This window comes from Aquarana catesbeiana, linkage group LG04 (assembly GCF_042186555.1).
Source record: "Aquarana catesbeiana isolate 2022-GZ linkage group LG04, ASM4218655v1, whole genome shotgun sequence".
Lineage (NCBI taxonomy): Eukaryota > Metazoa > Chordata > Amphibia > Anura > Ranidae > Aquarana > Aquarana catesbeiana.
Window position 1 is genome coordinate 310,824,030 of NC_133327.1, and position 18,559 is coordinate 310,842,588.

Genomic DNA, 18,559 nt, shown 5'->3' on the forward strand with positions numbered 1-18,559 from the left:
ATGCTTAAGCTTCGCCATTCCTTCACCCTTGCTTGGCATCATATATGCAATTAAAAGTGCACTCCGTGTTTAGGTAACTAAATGTGACAGGTAGTTGACAATAATCAAACTATTCTGAGTTCCTGGATGAGTAATTTTGGTATGAGTGTAAATTAAGCAATAGACAACAAGATAGCAAGATGAAAAAAGGGATTTTCCCAGTGTCTTTGAAATACCTTGTTTAACACACGTGTAACCGTGTCAGGTTCTGTAGGGTAGGGTGTGACACTAAGACACATTTAAAATGCAATAAGTGAGAGGAAAACTTCAGTCTATTGTAGCGTTTGAAGCCTACACACTTCCTATCATTACAGAGATATCATCAGATATGTACACACTATGGCCTCAGTCCATGAGGCACGCTTTCCTCCTTTCACTATATCTACTTGTCTGCAGTGCAAGGTAAGTGAGAAACATCATATTTTTTTTACACATCGACAAGCTGTCATGCCATATGAATATTTCAACTGCTGTTGTGCAGTAATACAAGCATGTATATAGGATAACAATACTACCACGATAGCACATGGCAATATAACCATATTGTATACAGCACATTTAATTGTAATATTCTTTGACAGTGTAGAAATAAATGTCTACATCTAAAAAAGAAAAACAGTGTTTTATGCCAATTTTTTTAAGAGCATCTTGACATTGTGTTGGAGACATGCAATAAAATCTACATCTATAAATTCTATACATTTAATTTAGCCTCTTATATGTCATCTGGTCCCATTATCGATTTGGTTTAAGTATTATTGGAGAATGTCCACCATCCATTGTGGTTGTGTGTAGAAAGTACTGTTGCTCTAACCGAGGAATATTAAAATTCTTCAAACTTTCCGTATGTATCACTCACCCCAGGTATTTGTCAATTCTACTGGCTTTTCATAGCAAGGTAGAAGGTTTCAGAGAGTTCCCACCATTTTTACAAAACTGTTCATAGTTCTGAGATAGCATACTCCAAAGAACACTACTATCATGTATTTTCAACCAGCCAGAGTATATAAAATAAGGTGAGCATCATCCTGGCTGCTATGAAACGGACACAAGCTTCTTTTCCATATCGCAATCATAAAACTACACTCATTTTTTGCCAGAAACCTCAAATATCTGTAGTCTCGGACCAACTTCTGCTGCATGTTTAAAATTTCTGGTAGCATTCTGTAGAATATAGAATATTATGTTAGGCCCTTTGGTAAAGTCACATTAGGCCATTACACATTTTTTTAATCAGTTTTTTATTATCAAAACTTGGGTTTTCCTTTAAATTACATTAATATATTGTCATAAATGCAGTTATCTTGCAATGATTGCATGGGCCTATATCTGTTTGGCCTTCCAGTGCAATAACTGTCTCTGTACCTTTTCTGAGCAATGTATGGCCCAGCTGGCAGCAGATTTAACCTTTAAGAAAGGACAGTTTTACACCATAATCTTTTTTTTTGTATTCAGCCTTATTATATTAGGCAGCACACTAAAGGTAGCATATCACTGTTAGCATTAATTATATAATGAACATGTGAGCTTAAAGAGAAGAACAACCCAGCACCAAAGATATTTTTTTTCCTTAATCATAATAGACAAAGGAGTATGATTAAGAAATGATAAGAAGTAATCTTAATCTGTACCGTATGTAATTATTGCTGGGATTCTGAAGCAGCTACTTTGGGGGGGGGGGGGGGGGGGGAGGCTCGACCAATGTTCAGACAGTTGTAGCTTTTGTGCTTTTGTTCACATTCTAAAAAGTTTTCACAGGCTTCTTTAATAAATACTATGAACAAAACTACAAGAATTAAAGATTATTATTAATAATAATACTTAAGCTTTATTATTATTTTAAAATCTGGATTTGGTATTAGAAAAACTAGGTTTGTTTCTATAGGTGGTAGAGTCAAAGTGGTGGTTTGTAATTCTTATAAGCACTACTTGGATAAGCATCCAAAAACTTAAAAACCAAGTCCATTATGTGGACCTAGCACAGCAGATGTGTATTACTAATACTTTTCATACTATTTTTGTGTAGATGTTATCGGTATTCCCCTTTCCTTTGTCCTCTCACCTTGCCTCCCTCCTCTCCCATCTGTTTCTTCTTCTCTGTATATATACTTTGCTTTCTTAGCATCCTTTTTTTTTGAGGCATTCTTGCCATTGTTTTATGTGTGAGTACTCAGGTCCATGCAATTGTCCACTGGCTCTTACTGGTTCTCTTACATTACTTGACCTCATGGACCTTTGTTCATTTGTTTTGATCGGATATTCATGTTGCATCTCATATCCTGTAATCTTTACCAGCTAAAACTGTAATTATGCTTTGTGTTTTATTGTTACATTGTGCAATAAATATTTGTTAGACAAACAAACAAAACAAAAGCCCAGTTGCATGTGGTGATCTACCACTAACTATACTGTGGCCTGAATAAATGTGAACCTTCAGAGACACATTAACCACACATTTTCTCTGCCAAATATTTCACATACTGCTCCAGGTGAGATCAGTGTCCACGTAGAAAAGTGTACTGGTACAGCCAGCTTAGTATAGAAAAATCACAGCATTAGGACAATAATCATTTGGAGTTGTGTACGTCTTTGCGTTTCTCGGGTCAAGCCGGCTTCATCAGGACAAGGGAAACCAACATACTGATTTCTAAGACTAATGCTGTTCATAAATATATTGCAATTTAAAAAATATCTAAGGATCATTTTCCATTAAAGTATAGTCACATAATGCACAATCATCCACCAGTCAGCAGAACTGTGGAACACCCTATATAAGAGAAGTCTGTAGAGCACATTAGTACATGATCACTTCCCCAGCCACACAGAGAAGGACACATACTCCACCATCACATCAGGTGCTGGCTTGGCTCGTCTCCACCAAAGCAAACAAGTATCTACCAGGAACAGGTTCTATTCTGACATGTTTAGCACTAAGCTTTCTTGTCATAAATAAAAATGATGTGTCTCACAGATAACTAAGATCCATGTTTCTTGATATTAATTTCATTGGTACCTATAAATAACACAAGTCCCATAGGGGTATATAGACATAAAAAACCTCATTAGTACAGTACATCGCCCACTGAATAGGCTGATGTAAGACAGGGTGTGGGGACTTACAGGGTGTGGTTAGGTGAAACCTACTCCTTAGTGGAAAAAATATCCTTCAAGAGTCAACTTTTGTGCATTAGATGAGTCAAACCACTCCCATCTTTTCAGGATATTTATTTAGCAATTCACAGGAAGAACAATATGTATACATTAATCCTACATGCTCTCAAACCGGTGCTAACTTAAAGTGTAACATAAGGCAAAACCTTTTTTTCTGTTTTTGATAGAGTTAAAAAGGATTATAACACCTGTCAGTTTTTATTGCTGCCTGTGCCCCCATCAGGGAGATTAACTCTCTCTATTTATTCTGTTTACTGTTATCATCAAAAGTGAAGATACAAGAAAATTCCAGATTTTGTGATGAGACTAATAGAGGTGATTTTTTATTTATTTAAGGTTTTCATAGAACAAAAAACAAAAAAACAGGTAGCATAGAATAACGGACAACAGTCCAAAGTAGTTAGTGTATAAAACACAAACATACAGAAGTAAATGATAATCTAAAAATGTACAGAGGCAGTGATACGTAGGGGGAAATTCCCCGATGTCCACTATGCTCTGTTGGAATATTCTTTCTTTTGAAATTCAGAAAGACAGGGTAAATTTGTCAAACCTAGTTGCATACCTAAGGACTACTGACAGTCATGGTTAAAAAACAAACCAAAAAAGTGACGTAAACTGAGGTCCGGAGTGTGCTTCGGAATCCCAGCTTCACATAGATTAATGACATCAGAGAACCCTGAGTGTGACCCTACAGCTGATCCAAAGGGATTTATATTCTAGAGGTGTACTCAACTATTCAGGTCAGCATTGTAGTCTGCAGAGAAGGTATAGTCAAGCCAGTAGAACCAGGTTTCGCAAAAAAATGTTCTTCTTTCTGATTGGCAGATTCAAAAATGTCTTCCATAGTACAAATTTCTGTGGCTTTACGTAGCCAGACCCCCTTGGAAGGTGGAATCATCTGCTGCCACTGGGATTCAGGCCTTAGCTGTATTTTGCAAATACAAAGTGAAGGAGCGTTTATAGTGTTTAGATGACAAAGGAGCCAGATGTAGCAGATTTCACCCAATTGCACATCAGTAAATTTGTACACCAAGTTATGAACCTTTGTTCAGAATGATTGCAGAACCGGGCAGGTCCAGAATATGGGAATGTAAGTGCCTTCCTGAGTGAGGCATCTCCAGCATGTGGGTTTGATTTGGGGAAAAAGCTTGTGGAGAGATGAGGAGAATTTATACCATCATGTCAGGGTTTCAAGCCTGTTTTCTGAACAGAATTGAGGATGGATGCCACATGGGTAAAATGTAAATTGTGGTCTTTCAAAATCTAACGCCCAGGTCCGTCCCACACTTGGTGATGTAGAGCGGATGTTAATAGTTGGGTGGAAGGTTAAGCGACCTGTAGGCCTAGGCTTGATAAAAAGAAGTCTCAATTGTAATGCACTCCAGAAAAGTGTGTGTGTGTGTGTCAGGGGTTCAGTCATACTCTGGATCTGCACTAGATCTGTTGGAGTGAGAAAAGCCTTAGGAGAGATTGGGTCATTTCAATCAAGGGTTGGAAGTGCTGACCTGTCAGGCAAGAAGCAAACTTGGGGTGGCCTATCACTGGTGTTAGACGGGAGGGATAACATTCATGGAAGATATCCTCTTGCAGCAGAGAGTATTTTGGGTGTGTGTCCCACTAGTGGATGTGATGTCACAAAAGAGGGAATTGTGTTCCTGAGCCAGGGAGTACCTTGTAGCGGGATGCCAAGAGAGGCCTCTTCTAGATACTGTAGATTCAGTGTTTGTTGTCTGTGTGTGTACACCAGTCTAGAACATAGAACACTGTTGAGATGTACAGCTCTGTGCTATTTCAATGGGTCTGGGAAGCCCCATCCCCCGCTGCATTTGGGGAATGACAATAACATGTGCGACAGCCTATGTGATTTATGAGCCCAAAGAAGTAAATTCTCCTCAAACTTGTTTAAAGTGTTTGTTACCCCAGCATTTCATATTCCTGGCATGTGCCTGCTGTTCCATGGACTTGTATGAAAAAGTATCCTGTTCTCTTTGTATTCCTTCCTTTGGGTGAAATCCTTTGTGTCCCTGCCAGTCCCTCTGCTTTCCTATTAAAAACTGAACACACTAAACAGGAGAACACACTGTGGTCAATTGTGCTGGGAACTCAGTGTGCTCCCCTCCAATGATCAGTCTTGTCCTGACACACCCCCTCCACCCCCTCCCCGCACAGCCTTTCACTTGGAAGATCGGTGCACTCCTGCTTCTCCTAACCCCCAGCTTTTATGCAGCTGTGAACAGAGGGAATGTAATCACTTATAAAAAAAGGCAAACATTTTTTCTATTTTAAATTAAATGGGTTGTTGTACAAGGTGATCTCCTCTGGACACACTCCCCCAGATCCAGTGGATGAAAGGGAGGGGGTGTCGAAATCCTTCTAGCCAAACTTAGCACATTTCAAGTACTTCACACACCGCCCTCTCTGTCACTTACCTCATTTGAGGCACACTGCATTCGTCTTTTTTCTCCAGTTTCTCTAAGGATAGCGGTGATCTACTGGCTCCCTGGACCGGTATCAACCTTTCTTGATGACTTCTCTGCCTGGCTACCCTACTTTCTCTCTTCTTAAATCCCCACAATCACTCTTGGTGACTTCAACATCCCTATTAATACTAACACTCCCGCTACTTCCAAATGTATTAGTCTAACCTCCTCCTTTGACCTGAAGCAATACCCTTGACCTTGTTTTTTCCCACCTATGGACTCTGTGCAACCTCTCCAACTATCCATTCCCTCTCTCTGATAACTACCTTATTAGTTTCACTCTTTACTTCTCCTCCACCCCTCTACCTCCAACCACCTAACAGTTACCCATAGAAACTTACACCATCTCAACCCTTCTCTTCTCTACTCTGCTACCGACCACCTCTATGACAAGATCTCACCCCTATCCTGCAGCGATCTAGCCAATTCTGTCTACAACGCTTCACTTCTAGCCTCACTGGACACACTGGCCCTCCTCACTACACACAGAATCAGGCCCCTGACCCCTACAACCTTGGCAAACAGATGACACTAGAAGTCTGCAAAAACATAGCCGTGCTCATGAGCGCCTGTGGCGTAAGACTAATGCCGCATACACACGGTCCGATTTTCTGATGGGAAATGTTCCATGGGAGCTTGTTGTCAGAAATTTTGACCGTGTGTAGCTCCATCGGACATTTTCCGTCGGAATTTCTTACAAAAAAAATTTGAGATCTGGATCTCAAATTTTCCGACAACAAAATCCATTGTCGTAAATTCCGATCGTGTGTACACAATTCTGTCGCACAAAGTTCCACGCATGCTCGGAATCAAGCAAAAGAGCCGCACTGGATATTGAACTTCATTTTTCTCGGCTTGTCGTACGTGTTGTACGTCACTACGTTCTTGGGGATCGGAATTTCCGACCAGATTTGTGTGACTGTGTGTATGCAAGACAAGTTTGAGCCAACATCCGTCGGAAAAAAAAAACATGGATTTTGTTTGTCGGAATGTGCGATGGTGTGTAAGCAGCATAAGTCTCAGAAAGATTTCAACTAATATTTATCTGCCCTCCAAAAATACAATTCCAGCCTGCCAGTGAGGGCAAGCAGACCTATTTTATCACTCTCATTAACACCTTATCATCCCGTCCCTGTCAACTCTTCTCTACATTCAACTCTCTACTTCGTCCTCTACTGCCTCTACCCACTAACTCATTTACTGCCCAGGAGATCGCCAATCACTTCAAACAGAAGATTGATACAATTTGCGAGGAGATCTCTGCTGTCCTGATACCCTCCATGCTTTACACTTCATGCCCACAGGTACAATCATTACTTCCCTCTTTCAAGCCCATCACTGAATACAAGGTTGCTAAACTACTTGCTAACATCCAGCTAACCAGCTGCCCTCTGGATGCTGTTTCCTCACAAATGCTACGTTCACCCTCTGGTGCACTACGTTCACCCTCTGGTGACATGCACTAGTCAGCCCCATACTTAAACAGCCCTCACTGGACCCAACCAATCTTAACAGCCTATGCCCCATCTCCTTGCTCCCCTTTTTATCCAAACTCCTTGAACGTCTGGTCTACAACCGACTGAGCGGCCACTTTGCAGAGAATAGCATTCTTGATCGCCTACAGTCTGGATTTCGTCCCCAACACTCCACAGAAACTGCTCCCCTGAAACTAATAAACAATCTACTAACAGACAAAACCATTGAACACTATTCTGTACTCCTACTCCTGGACCTTTCTGCTGCCTTTGATACGGTTGACCACCCCCTCCTCCACAAAAAACGCCATGCCTTTGGTCTCCGTGACTCTACTCTTCGCTGGTTCTCTACCTCATTATCCAACCACACCTTTAGCGTTTCTTACAATTCTACTTCCTCCTCTCCTCTTCCTTTCTCTGTTGGGGTCTCCCAAGGTTCTGTTCTTGGACCTCTCCTATTTTCAATCTACCCCTCCTCCCTGGGTCAGCTGATAGCCTCCCATGGCTTCCAATACCATCTCTATGCTGATGACACCCAAATCTATTTCTCTACCCCTCAGCTCACTCCCTCCGTCCCCTCATGTATCACTAATTTACTAACAAATATATCAGTCTGGATGTCACACCACTTCCTCAAACTCAATCTAACCAAAACCAAACTTATAATTTTTCCTCCCCCAAGTGCCCCCTCACTTGATCTCTCTGTCAAAAATCGATGGCACAACTATAACCCCATCCCCGCATGCCAAGGTCCTAGGTGTAGTCCTGAACTCTCCTTTAAGCCCCACGTCCAATCACTGTCCAAATCTTGCCACCTCAACATCTCCAAAATACGCCCCCCTTATAACAAATGACACAACAAAGCGCTTAATTCACTCCCTGGTCATCTCTCGCCTCGACTACTGCAACTCCCTTCTTACTGGCTTACCTCTACGTAGTTTATCCCCCCTTCAATCCATCATGAATGCTGCTGCCAGACTCATCCACCTGAAAACCCTCCTCTTCAGAGAAGCCTATCCTACCCACACCTAACAACTATATGTCTATTTTCTCCATCAGCTCATCTCCCACAGTTATTACCTTTTATTTCACTTGACCCTCCCTTCTAGATTGTAAGCTCTAATGAGCAGGGCCCTCTGATTCCTCCTGTATGAATTGTATTGTAACTGTACTGTCTGCCTTCATGTTGTAAAGCGCTGCGCAAACTGTTGGCGCTATATAAATCCTGTATAATAATAATAATAATAATAATAATTTATGATCACTTTAAGAAATGCTTTGGGAATTCTGACCTGCTAGGCAGCCCGTAAAGCAGTTAAAGCAGTCTTGGAAGAATGTTCATTTTGAGAACATTATTCCTGCCGAACCATGAGAAGTATTTGGTAGACAACTTCCTGAGGTCTTGGTGGAATCTAGTTAACAGTGGTGGGAAATTGGCCACAAAAATCTATTTAAGAGAAGGCGTCAGGTAAATACCCATATATTGGACCTAATGGTGGGCCCATTTAAAGGTGAAGTGTGATTTAAGTGCGTTCAGTGTTGCCTGCCAAATATTTATGTTCAGGGCTTCTGATTTGTGAAAATTAATTTTAAAATTGGAAGGGACACTATATTTCCTGAATTCCTCCACGAGGTTCAGGAAGGACGTCAGTGGCTGAGTGTAGAGGGGAATTTTTTTTAATGGGGACACTAGTTCTGGTGACCCTGGTGACACATCATTATTCTCTCAATTTGCAGAGAATTCCTCTCAATTCCTGTTTTGACTATGGGACAGGAAGTGAAGGAAAATCTCCCCAATGAGACATAGATGGCAAAAAAACTGTAGCCAAAAAAAAAAAAAAAAAGTGTTGTCTTTAGTTACACTTTAATTTCCTGTTTTTGAAACATTCTCAAAAATATTCTCAAAAATATGGATAAATATTTATACATATGTGAGTCAGTCTAAAAGTCTACTTAATAGAAAGTGAAAGCTGGATGGTAATGGATGCTCAAGTTCAAGTTCAGCAAGTGTCTCCCACTCTTTCTCATTCTTTTCAGGTTTTCCCGAATGGTTAGTTGGTACGCAAATCTTTTATAAATGTCAAATTTTAGGTAATGGTAAGGAAAAAAGCACACTAAAAATGCTTCTGTAAAGCTTAAAAATGCCACAAGACTCTTACAAATGCTTACAGATGCTCCTATTAATTTCAGTGATTGTGTTTGTTGGCTGATACAAGCCTTTATGAGTGTTCAACAAGACAGTTGAGCTGAGATCTGCAACTTCATCTATATTCCTAGATCTGCCAAAAAATCACTAGAAGTCTGCCGAAAATGCTAACACGGTATTTTCAGGAGGTATAGGTGGTAAGGCATGCCCATTCTCAAACAGTTTAGTAGGTCATGGAACATAATGTATAACCGTTCAGCTGCTGCCTACAATTTATTTTCCTCTTCTCAATTAATGAGAATGAAGCATTGATCTAATTTTTTCTAATATTTGGATACAATTAGTGAGTGATCACAAGTACCTGCAAAGCCGAAAGCACACATAGTCCTAGTTAATTCATTCCTCACCCAATTATCACATTATGTTATTGATTTGGGGATTGGATTGGGCTGTTTATTTCCACCTTATGCTTAGCCACATTGCTTTCATGTTTTCAGGGAATGTTGCACCTTTTCCATCTCCTGTAGTTACCCCCAGCTGTGGGACAGATGTATGCAAAATAAACGTTTTCTATTCTCAATTGACACTACATTAAATATTGAGCAAATAGTAGGGGAAATATGCATCTTCATTGCAAAAAAAATTCACAATTCTGCGTTATTATTTTATTGGGAAAAGTAAAAATGTGGGTCTATCATGTACCTGGTGACTAGAATAGTGTGGAGGCCTCTCTTGCACCTCCTACCCAACACTCCTGAAGATGGAGACAGAGTGTGAGGGCACTGAGTTGCACAAGTGCTGGAGTAGCTGGCTGGTGAAGTCTGCTCTTAGGTGAATGAAGCTGGTTGTCATAGTCCTAAGAGCAGGATACTGAAGCAGCTTGGCACCAGAGCAGGAGATATGCTGGTATGCAGGCAGCGACCAGCAGCAGCCAGGCAACAAGGGACCAAGTCAGCAGGCAGAGCAAGTCCAGGAAGCAGGCCAAGGTCAGTAACAGCCATGCAGCTCAGTACAGAATTAGCAGGCAAAGATGAGTCCAATAAACAGCCCAAGGTCAGAGAGATCAGATGAACAAGGTTAATGCAGGAGCAAAGGCAAAGTCTAGAAGAAAGCTGGGTCGCACACAGGTAAGCAGGTTCAATGGATCAGGTCACAGGTACAAGCTGAAAAATATTCAGCAACTGCTTATGGTGACAGGCCAGTTTAAATAGGTCACTGGACGCCAAGTGCGCACACTAATTTGTATGCGCAAGTCTGCGCACAAATGCAAGCACGATGAACTGGAATAGTACATCTATTGCCTCTTTGCGTAAACGTAAAAGGAAGTGAGCAATGCACACGCGCACGAATATGAGCACAAGCTTGCACTGTTTTTCTGGTGCTGGGAATCTGATGTACATTACAGGGTTCTGATATTTGAAGTTAAGTATATATTAGTGTTTTTAACTAATAATTTTCCATATCTGATAGCACTTTTTAAAACAACTTTAACATTTTACCAACGGTTTCATGTTTTATTTACGGTACTTAGAATTGTTCAAATGTACTCTCTAGTGGTCATGTGTAATTAGGTATTGAGATAAGGTTACAATTTTATAAAAATTCTATAGTCTGTAAACAGATAAGGACTGCCCTGTACATTTCCACATAAAAGAGAAAGGCAGTGAAGCACACTGTGCTGTACTACGAAGATGGAATTAGGCTGCTTTTAGACTGATGCAGTGCAATTTGACTGCTTTGTGGGTACAGTTCAGCTTACCCATATGTTTAGAGAGGGGTAGGTATGGTTTCCCATAGACTTTTATAATATGTCTTGCGTGTTTGGTGCGCATTCTGAAAGTGAACCAAAGATGCAATATGCAGGAGTTTTGGTGCGCTTTCTGAAAACTGTGGGACACAATATACCTCTATGGGAAAGCGCAGCTAACCCGCCCCAAACAAGCAAGTAAGCTGCACTGCACCTGCGGAGCAGTCAAAGCCCACCGCATTAGTCTGAAAGCAGCCTAACTCCCATTCACTTATATATGCAAAACTGTACACAGCAAAGGTTTCAGAACATTAAGATATGTTGATAAGATTGGATTTAAAATTACTTATGTGCTGCCACTTTTTTATATACTCCAAGGCTGGGTTCACACGGTTTCCCTGCATCCAAGTTACAGGACAGGATATTGTGACCGGCTCTCAATGGAGTCGGTTCACACATCTCCAGGGCAGCTGCGGAGCGAATTGCACAGGGGTCCTGTGTGTCTTTGGCTCTGTTTTAGGTCAAAATTCAGGCAAAAATGCAGGCCTGATTCATCCCTGAAATGGAGAACAGGAACGCACTGGACCCCTGCTGTCAGCCGCATTCGTTTTAAGTATGAACCTAGCCTAAATCATGAAATTAGTTGCTGCCAGCACCTATAAATGTGTCTCCACATACGCACAAAGCTATCTTCTTGAAAAAATGGTGTGATTCTACCCAATAGCGAAAATCCCACAAAGCTGCATATACATTTTTTTTTAAAAACTTTTCATGAAAATAACCATCTCTAGGTTTTTCTATTTTAAATAGCGAATCTATACTCACACACAAAAAATTATAAATAAAAAGTAATGCCGCGTACACACGACCGGACTTTACCGCATACTTGGTCCGGCGGACCGGAGTCTGTCGGACAATTCGATCGTGTGTTGGCTCCAGCTGACTTTTTTCCCAAAAGTGCGACGGACCTAGAAATGAAACATGTTTCAAATCTTTCCGATGGACTCGAGTCTGGTCGAAAAGTCCGCTCGTCGGTATGCTAGTCCGACGGACAAAAACCGACGCTAGGGCAGCTATTGGCTACTGGCTATGAACTTCCTTGTTTTAGTCCGGTCGTACGTCATCACGTACGAATCTGTCGGACTTTGGTTTATCATGTGTAGGCAAGTCCGTTAATTCGGAAAGTCCGTCGGAAAGTCCGTCAAAGTCCGCCAGACCTAGTCTGTCAAAGTCCGCCCGTGTGTACGCGGCATTAGATATGAAAAAAAATATATAACTATTGAAACCACAATACCAGTGTGGCATGTGAAACATGCTAAAACACAATCCCACTAATACAAAATAATGCATAGATCATATAATACATAACATGCCACAGTTCAGTAATAGTACTAATGTCCACTGGTTGACACCATTCAGGAATTCTTATGATATTGGTGATTATATATTCACTAGTCCACCAATACTGTGTTATAGCCACCATATAGCCGTGCTTCACCTCTGTGCAAAGTGACTGCTCACCTTTAAATCAGTCCCATCCTCTCATACAGGTCCGGTAGAGCATGAACATATTGCCCACAGGTAAAACTCCACTCTTTCATAGAGGTGCAGGACTCTTTAAGCAACTTTTCTTGTTCTCCAACAATTGACAGTGGCACTCTCAGTGAACTACCCATGGTGTTATAACGTATCTTATAAACTTTCCTATACTGAAAAGTCACCACTCATAGAAAAATTCCACCTGCGTAGAGTGTATTGCGCATTAAAACAAGGTTAGAGCAATCTCCTCACCCTTGGGTAGCACCAAACTATTTTTTCACGTAAATATGTTGATAATGAATACACTTGCTTATCATTTTCCCATATACTGTATGTCTAAAAGTATTTGAAAAGGTTCAGTATGAGCCATTAAAAAAAATGTAACATTTTATTTTACAGGCCATCTTATTACATTATTGCACCTGGTAATATTATCAATGGTGTTGATATGTCTTTTACTGTGCACTGGTTTGGGGACTCTGACCTAACTGTAACTGTTGGAATTAAGGATGGTATTCGACTTTTATCAAATGTGACTAAAGTGATCAAAAAAGGTAAATATATATTTGTATATGATTTGCATTCTCTTATGTCATGTTTTATTATTAGTATGCAGCAATCATTCTGTAAGTCATTACTGAATTTCTTTAGTGAAAATGAACATTTTGAACAAGTATATTCAAATATAAATAAATTGCTGTTACCATAGACATCTCAATTCCAACCCCTCAATTCAGGTGAGCCATTTAGGGCTACCCTAGGAAACCGTAAATGTAGATTTTTAACTGCCAGAAACGCTTTCCTTTTTGTTGGCAAAACTTATCAACACATCAAGCGTTCTTATGTGACACTGTCCATCTAACTAGTGAAATTAATAGGTATTAGGTGTGCATTCATAATTCAAACATATCCAGGTTAGGGAATGTGTCATGATGGGAGCATAGCACTGAGCTACTGTGACTACTTAGGAACATCTCTTCAATTCCATCAAAAGCCAGAACAGTTTTTTTTTTTTTTTTAGATTTTGATTAATGAAGGGTTAGAACTCCTGCCAGGTTGTAGAGTTCTCTGTTCCCAACATGGAGATTCTTTTGTCTGATTGCCCTGGTGTCTGTGACCATTTTTACTTAGACAGAAGGTGAAAACAAATCCAGAGGTTTACGGTATAGGTACCAACATTTCAAAGAACAACTTTTTTTTTTTTCCTGTGCGTTAAGCAAGCCATTGTAGGCTGAGAATGTAATTTAACCACAGTTATACTATGGCAGGTTGGCTCCCCCTGGGCAAATCGCCGTAGCTGTACGTCAGCCACTTTAAGACCACTATGGGACGCGGCGATAGAGCCGATGCGTGTGCCCCACAGCCGCGATGTCTGCTGGGCACCCGCGATCGCTCCTGAGAGAGAAAGAACGGGGATCTGTCAATGTAAACAGACAGATCTCCGTTCTGTCAGGAGAGAGGAGACAGATCTGCTGTTCATACTGGTTATGAACAGCGATATGTCTCCTCCTCCAAGCAGGCCCATCCCCCCACAGTTGGAAACACTGCCTAGGACACACATTTAACCCCTTGATTGCCCCCTAGTGTTAACCCCTTCCCTGCGAGTGACATTTATACAGTTATTAGTGGCTATTTTTAGCTCCGATTGCTGTAGAAGTTTCAATGGTCCCAAAAAAGTGTCAAAAGTGTCCAATCTGTCCGCCGCAATTTCGCAGTCCTGCTAAAAATCGCAAATCACCGCCATTACTAGTAAAAAAATTAATTCATAAAAAAAAATGCCATAAATGTATCCCCTATTTTGTAGGCGCTATAACTTTTGCGCAAACCAATCAATATACGCTTATTGCGTTTTTGTTTTTTTTTACCAAAAATATGTAGAATACATATTGGTCTAAACTGAGGAAGAATTTTTTTTTATATTTTTTTGGGGGGATATTTATTTTAGCAAAAAGTAAAAAATATTGCCTTTTTTTGTTTATAGAACAAAAATAAAAACCGCAGAGGTGATCAAAGACCACAAAAAGAAAGCTCTATTCGTGGGAAAAAAAGGACGTCAATTTTGTTTGGGTACAGCGTCACACGACTGCGCAATTGTCAGCTAGAGTGACGCAATGCCATATTGCAAAAAATTGCCTGGTGGTTAAGGGGGCAAACCCTTCCGTGGCTGAAGTGGTTAATTAGGGGTGGGGTATTAATTTAAAATGGTCATAGTTCTACAAGAGACATATCGATAACCTATTGTAAAATGTAATTCAAATGGTTCTAAAAGCAGAAGGTTTTTTACATTAATGCATTCTATGCATTAACGTGTCACTAAACCCACATCATAAAAAAACTATCAACAAATGCTGTATTATATACTGTTCATACTCACTCAGTCACTATGAGATTCATTTTCTGTATTCTGCAAAAAACCTGGTTGATCCTGCTGCTCTCTAGCTCCACCTTCTGTTCATGTCCCCACATCAGCAAAGGAATTTGCAGCTGTGGTGGCAACTCTGCACATGCTCAGTTTTCAGTGAGTTTCTATGCTGAGCATTTCCTCCCTATCACATCTGAGCAGCCCATGTGACTATAGAGTCACACATGTGGATGTATACACAGTGGTAAATGACAGCCCACTCCCTCCCTCCTCCTCCATGCCCACTAACAAGCTAAATACAATGGGGGGGGGATATTACATGTAGATTAATGGAGGAATCACCTCCCTCTTATACTAAGACACAGGCTGGAAAGGCATAATAGCCTGTGACTGGCAGACATCCGCCCACACCATGTTATTACCACAAAATAATAAAGATTTGATTTCAAATGTATATTTGTATGCCAATTTAAAAAGCTTTCTTGATATTATTTATTTATTTTTACTCTGTATCCCAAAGGCTGTTTTTTTTTTTTTTGAACGTGTAACCAGCAGCAGAGGACTAGAAGTGCCTCCTGCTTATGTTTCCCTGCAGACAGGCTGAGAATTATTTGGATCATGTGACAATTGTATATCGATTAGGAAAAAAGTACTTGGATAATGTTTTTTAAATTAAAATAATTACAATGCCATCATCCACATACAGAAAGAGAAGGGACAATGTAAATTAAACAGTGTGTGTTTAGTATCACTTTAATGTAAAAAACCTTCTGTGTGCAGCTCCCCCCACCCCCAGCTTCCCTTATACTTACCGGTGACTGATCTTAATACAGAATTGTGCACAAGAGCAGAGGCTCTCTCTCTTCCTCCTCACTGGATAGAGAAGCAGCAGCGGGAGTCATTACTCCTGTTGCTGTCAGTCACAGCCAAGTGGGTATGATGTGGGGTGCGGGGCCGAGCCGCACTGTTTGCGTCAATGGACACACAAAGTGTGGCTCGGGAGCGAGCCAGCATGAATGCCCCTATAACAATCAGCGGGGAAATTCCGGGAGGGGGGTAAGAGGAGGATTGGGGCTGCTCTGTGGTTATGCACAAAGCAGGTAAGTATAAAATAAAAAAATATATATATATATATAATAATAATAAAAAATATATACAATCACTTCAATAAAATATACAGAAAGGAGGCTTATCATAAGGATAGAAAACAGCCAACAAGGTATTTTTCCCTAGTAAAATTATTTATGTATTTTTAGCTAGCTTTTATGGCACATGTAGGTGTTTTCACTTTTAGGCCTCATGCACACAGGATGTTTTTTTCCTCCCCTGGCTGCCTTTGCTCCAGGGAAGGAAAATACAGCTAAAAATAAAAAAAATAAAAAAATTTAAAAAAACTTTTGCGTTTAGGTGTTCATTCATTCCATTGGGCAAAATATGAATTTATTTTTGCCAATAAAAGGAATGATTGGTAAAGCATTAGATGCAATTACAGGCATTTAGGCGCATCTAATCTTTTTCTACTTAAACGCTCCTATCCTAAATGCTTAGATTTTTTTTTTTCTGCTTCTAAGCTCTCCTGCCTCTAAACTCCTGTAAACGCCTATGTGTGCAAGAACAGAGGAAGAAAAAAGAAACGTGAAATGCCTCTAACAACTGTGTTTTTAATGCTCTCTGTGCCCGAGGCCTTAGTCTGTATATTTTTTTGTACAGTACGGTAATTCAACAGTTCTTTCCGAGAATACAGTGATAAACACCAATTACACTGCAAACACACGTGGCATAAAATATTTAGAAAACATAATTTGACACTGAGCTATCTCCTGATTACTTCGACACCTGTTGTGGCTGCTGATGGGTTAAAGGCTTTTTTTATGTGGCAAAATTCCTGTGTAATAAAACTAGTCTGGAGGCATTCCCCTGTGGTTAATTCTGAATCAACCCTGGATATCAATCTGAACATAATGTAGAGATCAAAGAGCACCAGAGCGGTGTGCGTTTGTTTTTTTAGATAAGAGCAACAAATGGAAAATTGTGACATTATGTAGGCAACAAGCCAGCAGTCACGACAAAAAACAGATAACAAAACGGGCAATCGTGACAATACCAGTGGAGCAAATAGACCATCTTGACAATATGTGGGCAACAAACTAGTAATCGCGACAATAAACGTCAATGACAGTAGTGACAATAATGGTGACAATACCAGCGATAATACCTTGAGCACACATGCATGGGAAGGTGAGAATTTTCAAGAGGAAACCATCAGCACCAATCAGCAGAGCAGGACGGGTAAGTACTTGGTATGTCAGGGAATCCCATTGAAAGTGACTTTTCCCTTTTAAATAAAAAGCAATGGCAAATTTTCAAGATAGTGATAGCCACTCTGTAGCATACTTCTGACCTTTGCCTTACATGTAGAAAGCAGCATGCTGTCAACGGCTCCAGGATAAAATAAGCTAAAGCCAGTACCAACACAGGATGCCCTGCCCCACCCCTACACTTCACCAATAAATTCTGGAGGAATTCTGTTGGGAGGTGTGCAGAACCCAGGACTATTAGGAGGTGTTCCAATATAGTATGGATAGGAGAAAAAACAAGCCTATAGGTGTTTTAACCCTTCCCATGTGTTTCCAGAATTAAGTAAATGTTTTGGCTATAGATACACTTTCAGCAGCTTAGTATACCCTGAATGTCTTGACAAAACCATGCCACAGAATAACTACCCTGTTTTTCTTGTTTATTACTAATATATAAATCTGCTCTACTTCTGCTTTTCAGATTCTATTGAACTTGTCACTCTCCCAGGGGTAAGTTCATTATCACACTTGATAAACACAAGCACTTACTGTCCTCATCATTTTTTGCTCTACGGAATATTAGATGCAGTGTTGAGGTCATACCTGGGGCAGCACTGAGTTCACTTTTGGTATTCCCCTATCAGTACAGCACTTTAAAGTGGTTGTTAACCCTTACATATACCCAGTGAAGCGACTATCCTCAGGTGATACACAGAGATGAAACACAATCTCCAACATAAATTGTACCTATCTGCCGTCTTTTCTTCTCTACAGCCATTTAAAGTACAGAATTTATAAAGCTTGTCTGAGCTGTCAGGAAAAATGGGGCAGAGAGCAGAAGTTACACTCTGCAGAGCTCAGGGAGGGGAGTTCTGAGAGCTGATTGGAGGGAAGGGATACCCCCTCCTTTCACACAGCACATAGGAACAGAGCTGAGATTGTCAATCAGCTGGAGCATCCGTCCCCTGCCAACATTTTTCTCTTGGTGTCAGGAAATCTTGTCAAAAGGGACTTATGCAGATAGCAGAGGAACGAAATAGCAGACAGAAGTGATACTTAGTGCTTTTAATTGAAACACTATAGAGGGATATGCTTTGTTCATATTTAATGCCGAGGTTTACAACCACTTTAAACATGGCCAGTAGCCTTGAATCTGCTTCTGTTTCTAGAGCTTGCACGCATTAAGGCCTAAACTCCCAACCTTTTCGATAAGGCTTAATCTGGCCATACATGGATTGAAATTCCACAGCAAAGACCATCTGAATTTCGATCTATGTATGGGCAGGCTGGTTTTACACAA

The 18,559-nt window shown here is 40.5% G+C and overlaps 1 protein-coding gene across 1 annotated transcript in view; it reads left to right on the plus strand.

Moving 5' to 3' along the window:
* Nucleotides 1-263: 263 nt before the first annotated feature.
* The window catches only part of LOC141140044 (CD109 antigen-like), a 138,159-nt gene continuing 119,863 nt past the window's right edge, over nt 264-18,559 (plus strand). The window contains exons 1-3 of the mRNA XM_073626806.1: nt 264-441; nt 13,000-13,154; nt 17,741-17,769. Coding sequence (XP_073482907.1) covers nt 368-441; nt 13,000-13,154; nt 17,741-17,769 — 258 coding nt within the window. The 5' untranslated portion in view covers nt 264-367. The remainder of the gene's footprint in view (nt 442-12,999; nt 13,155-17,740; nt 17,770-18,559) is intronic.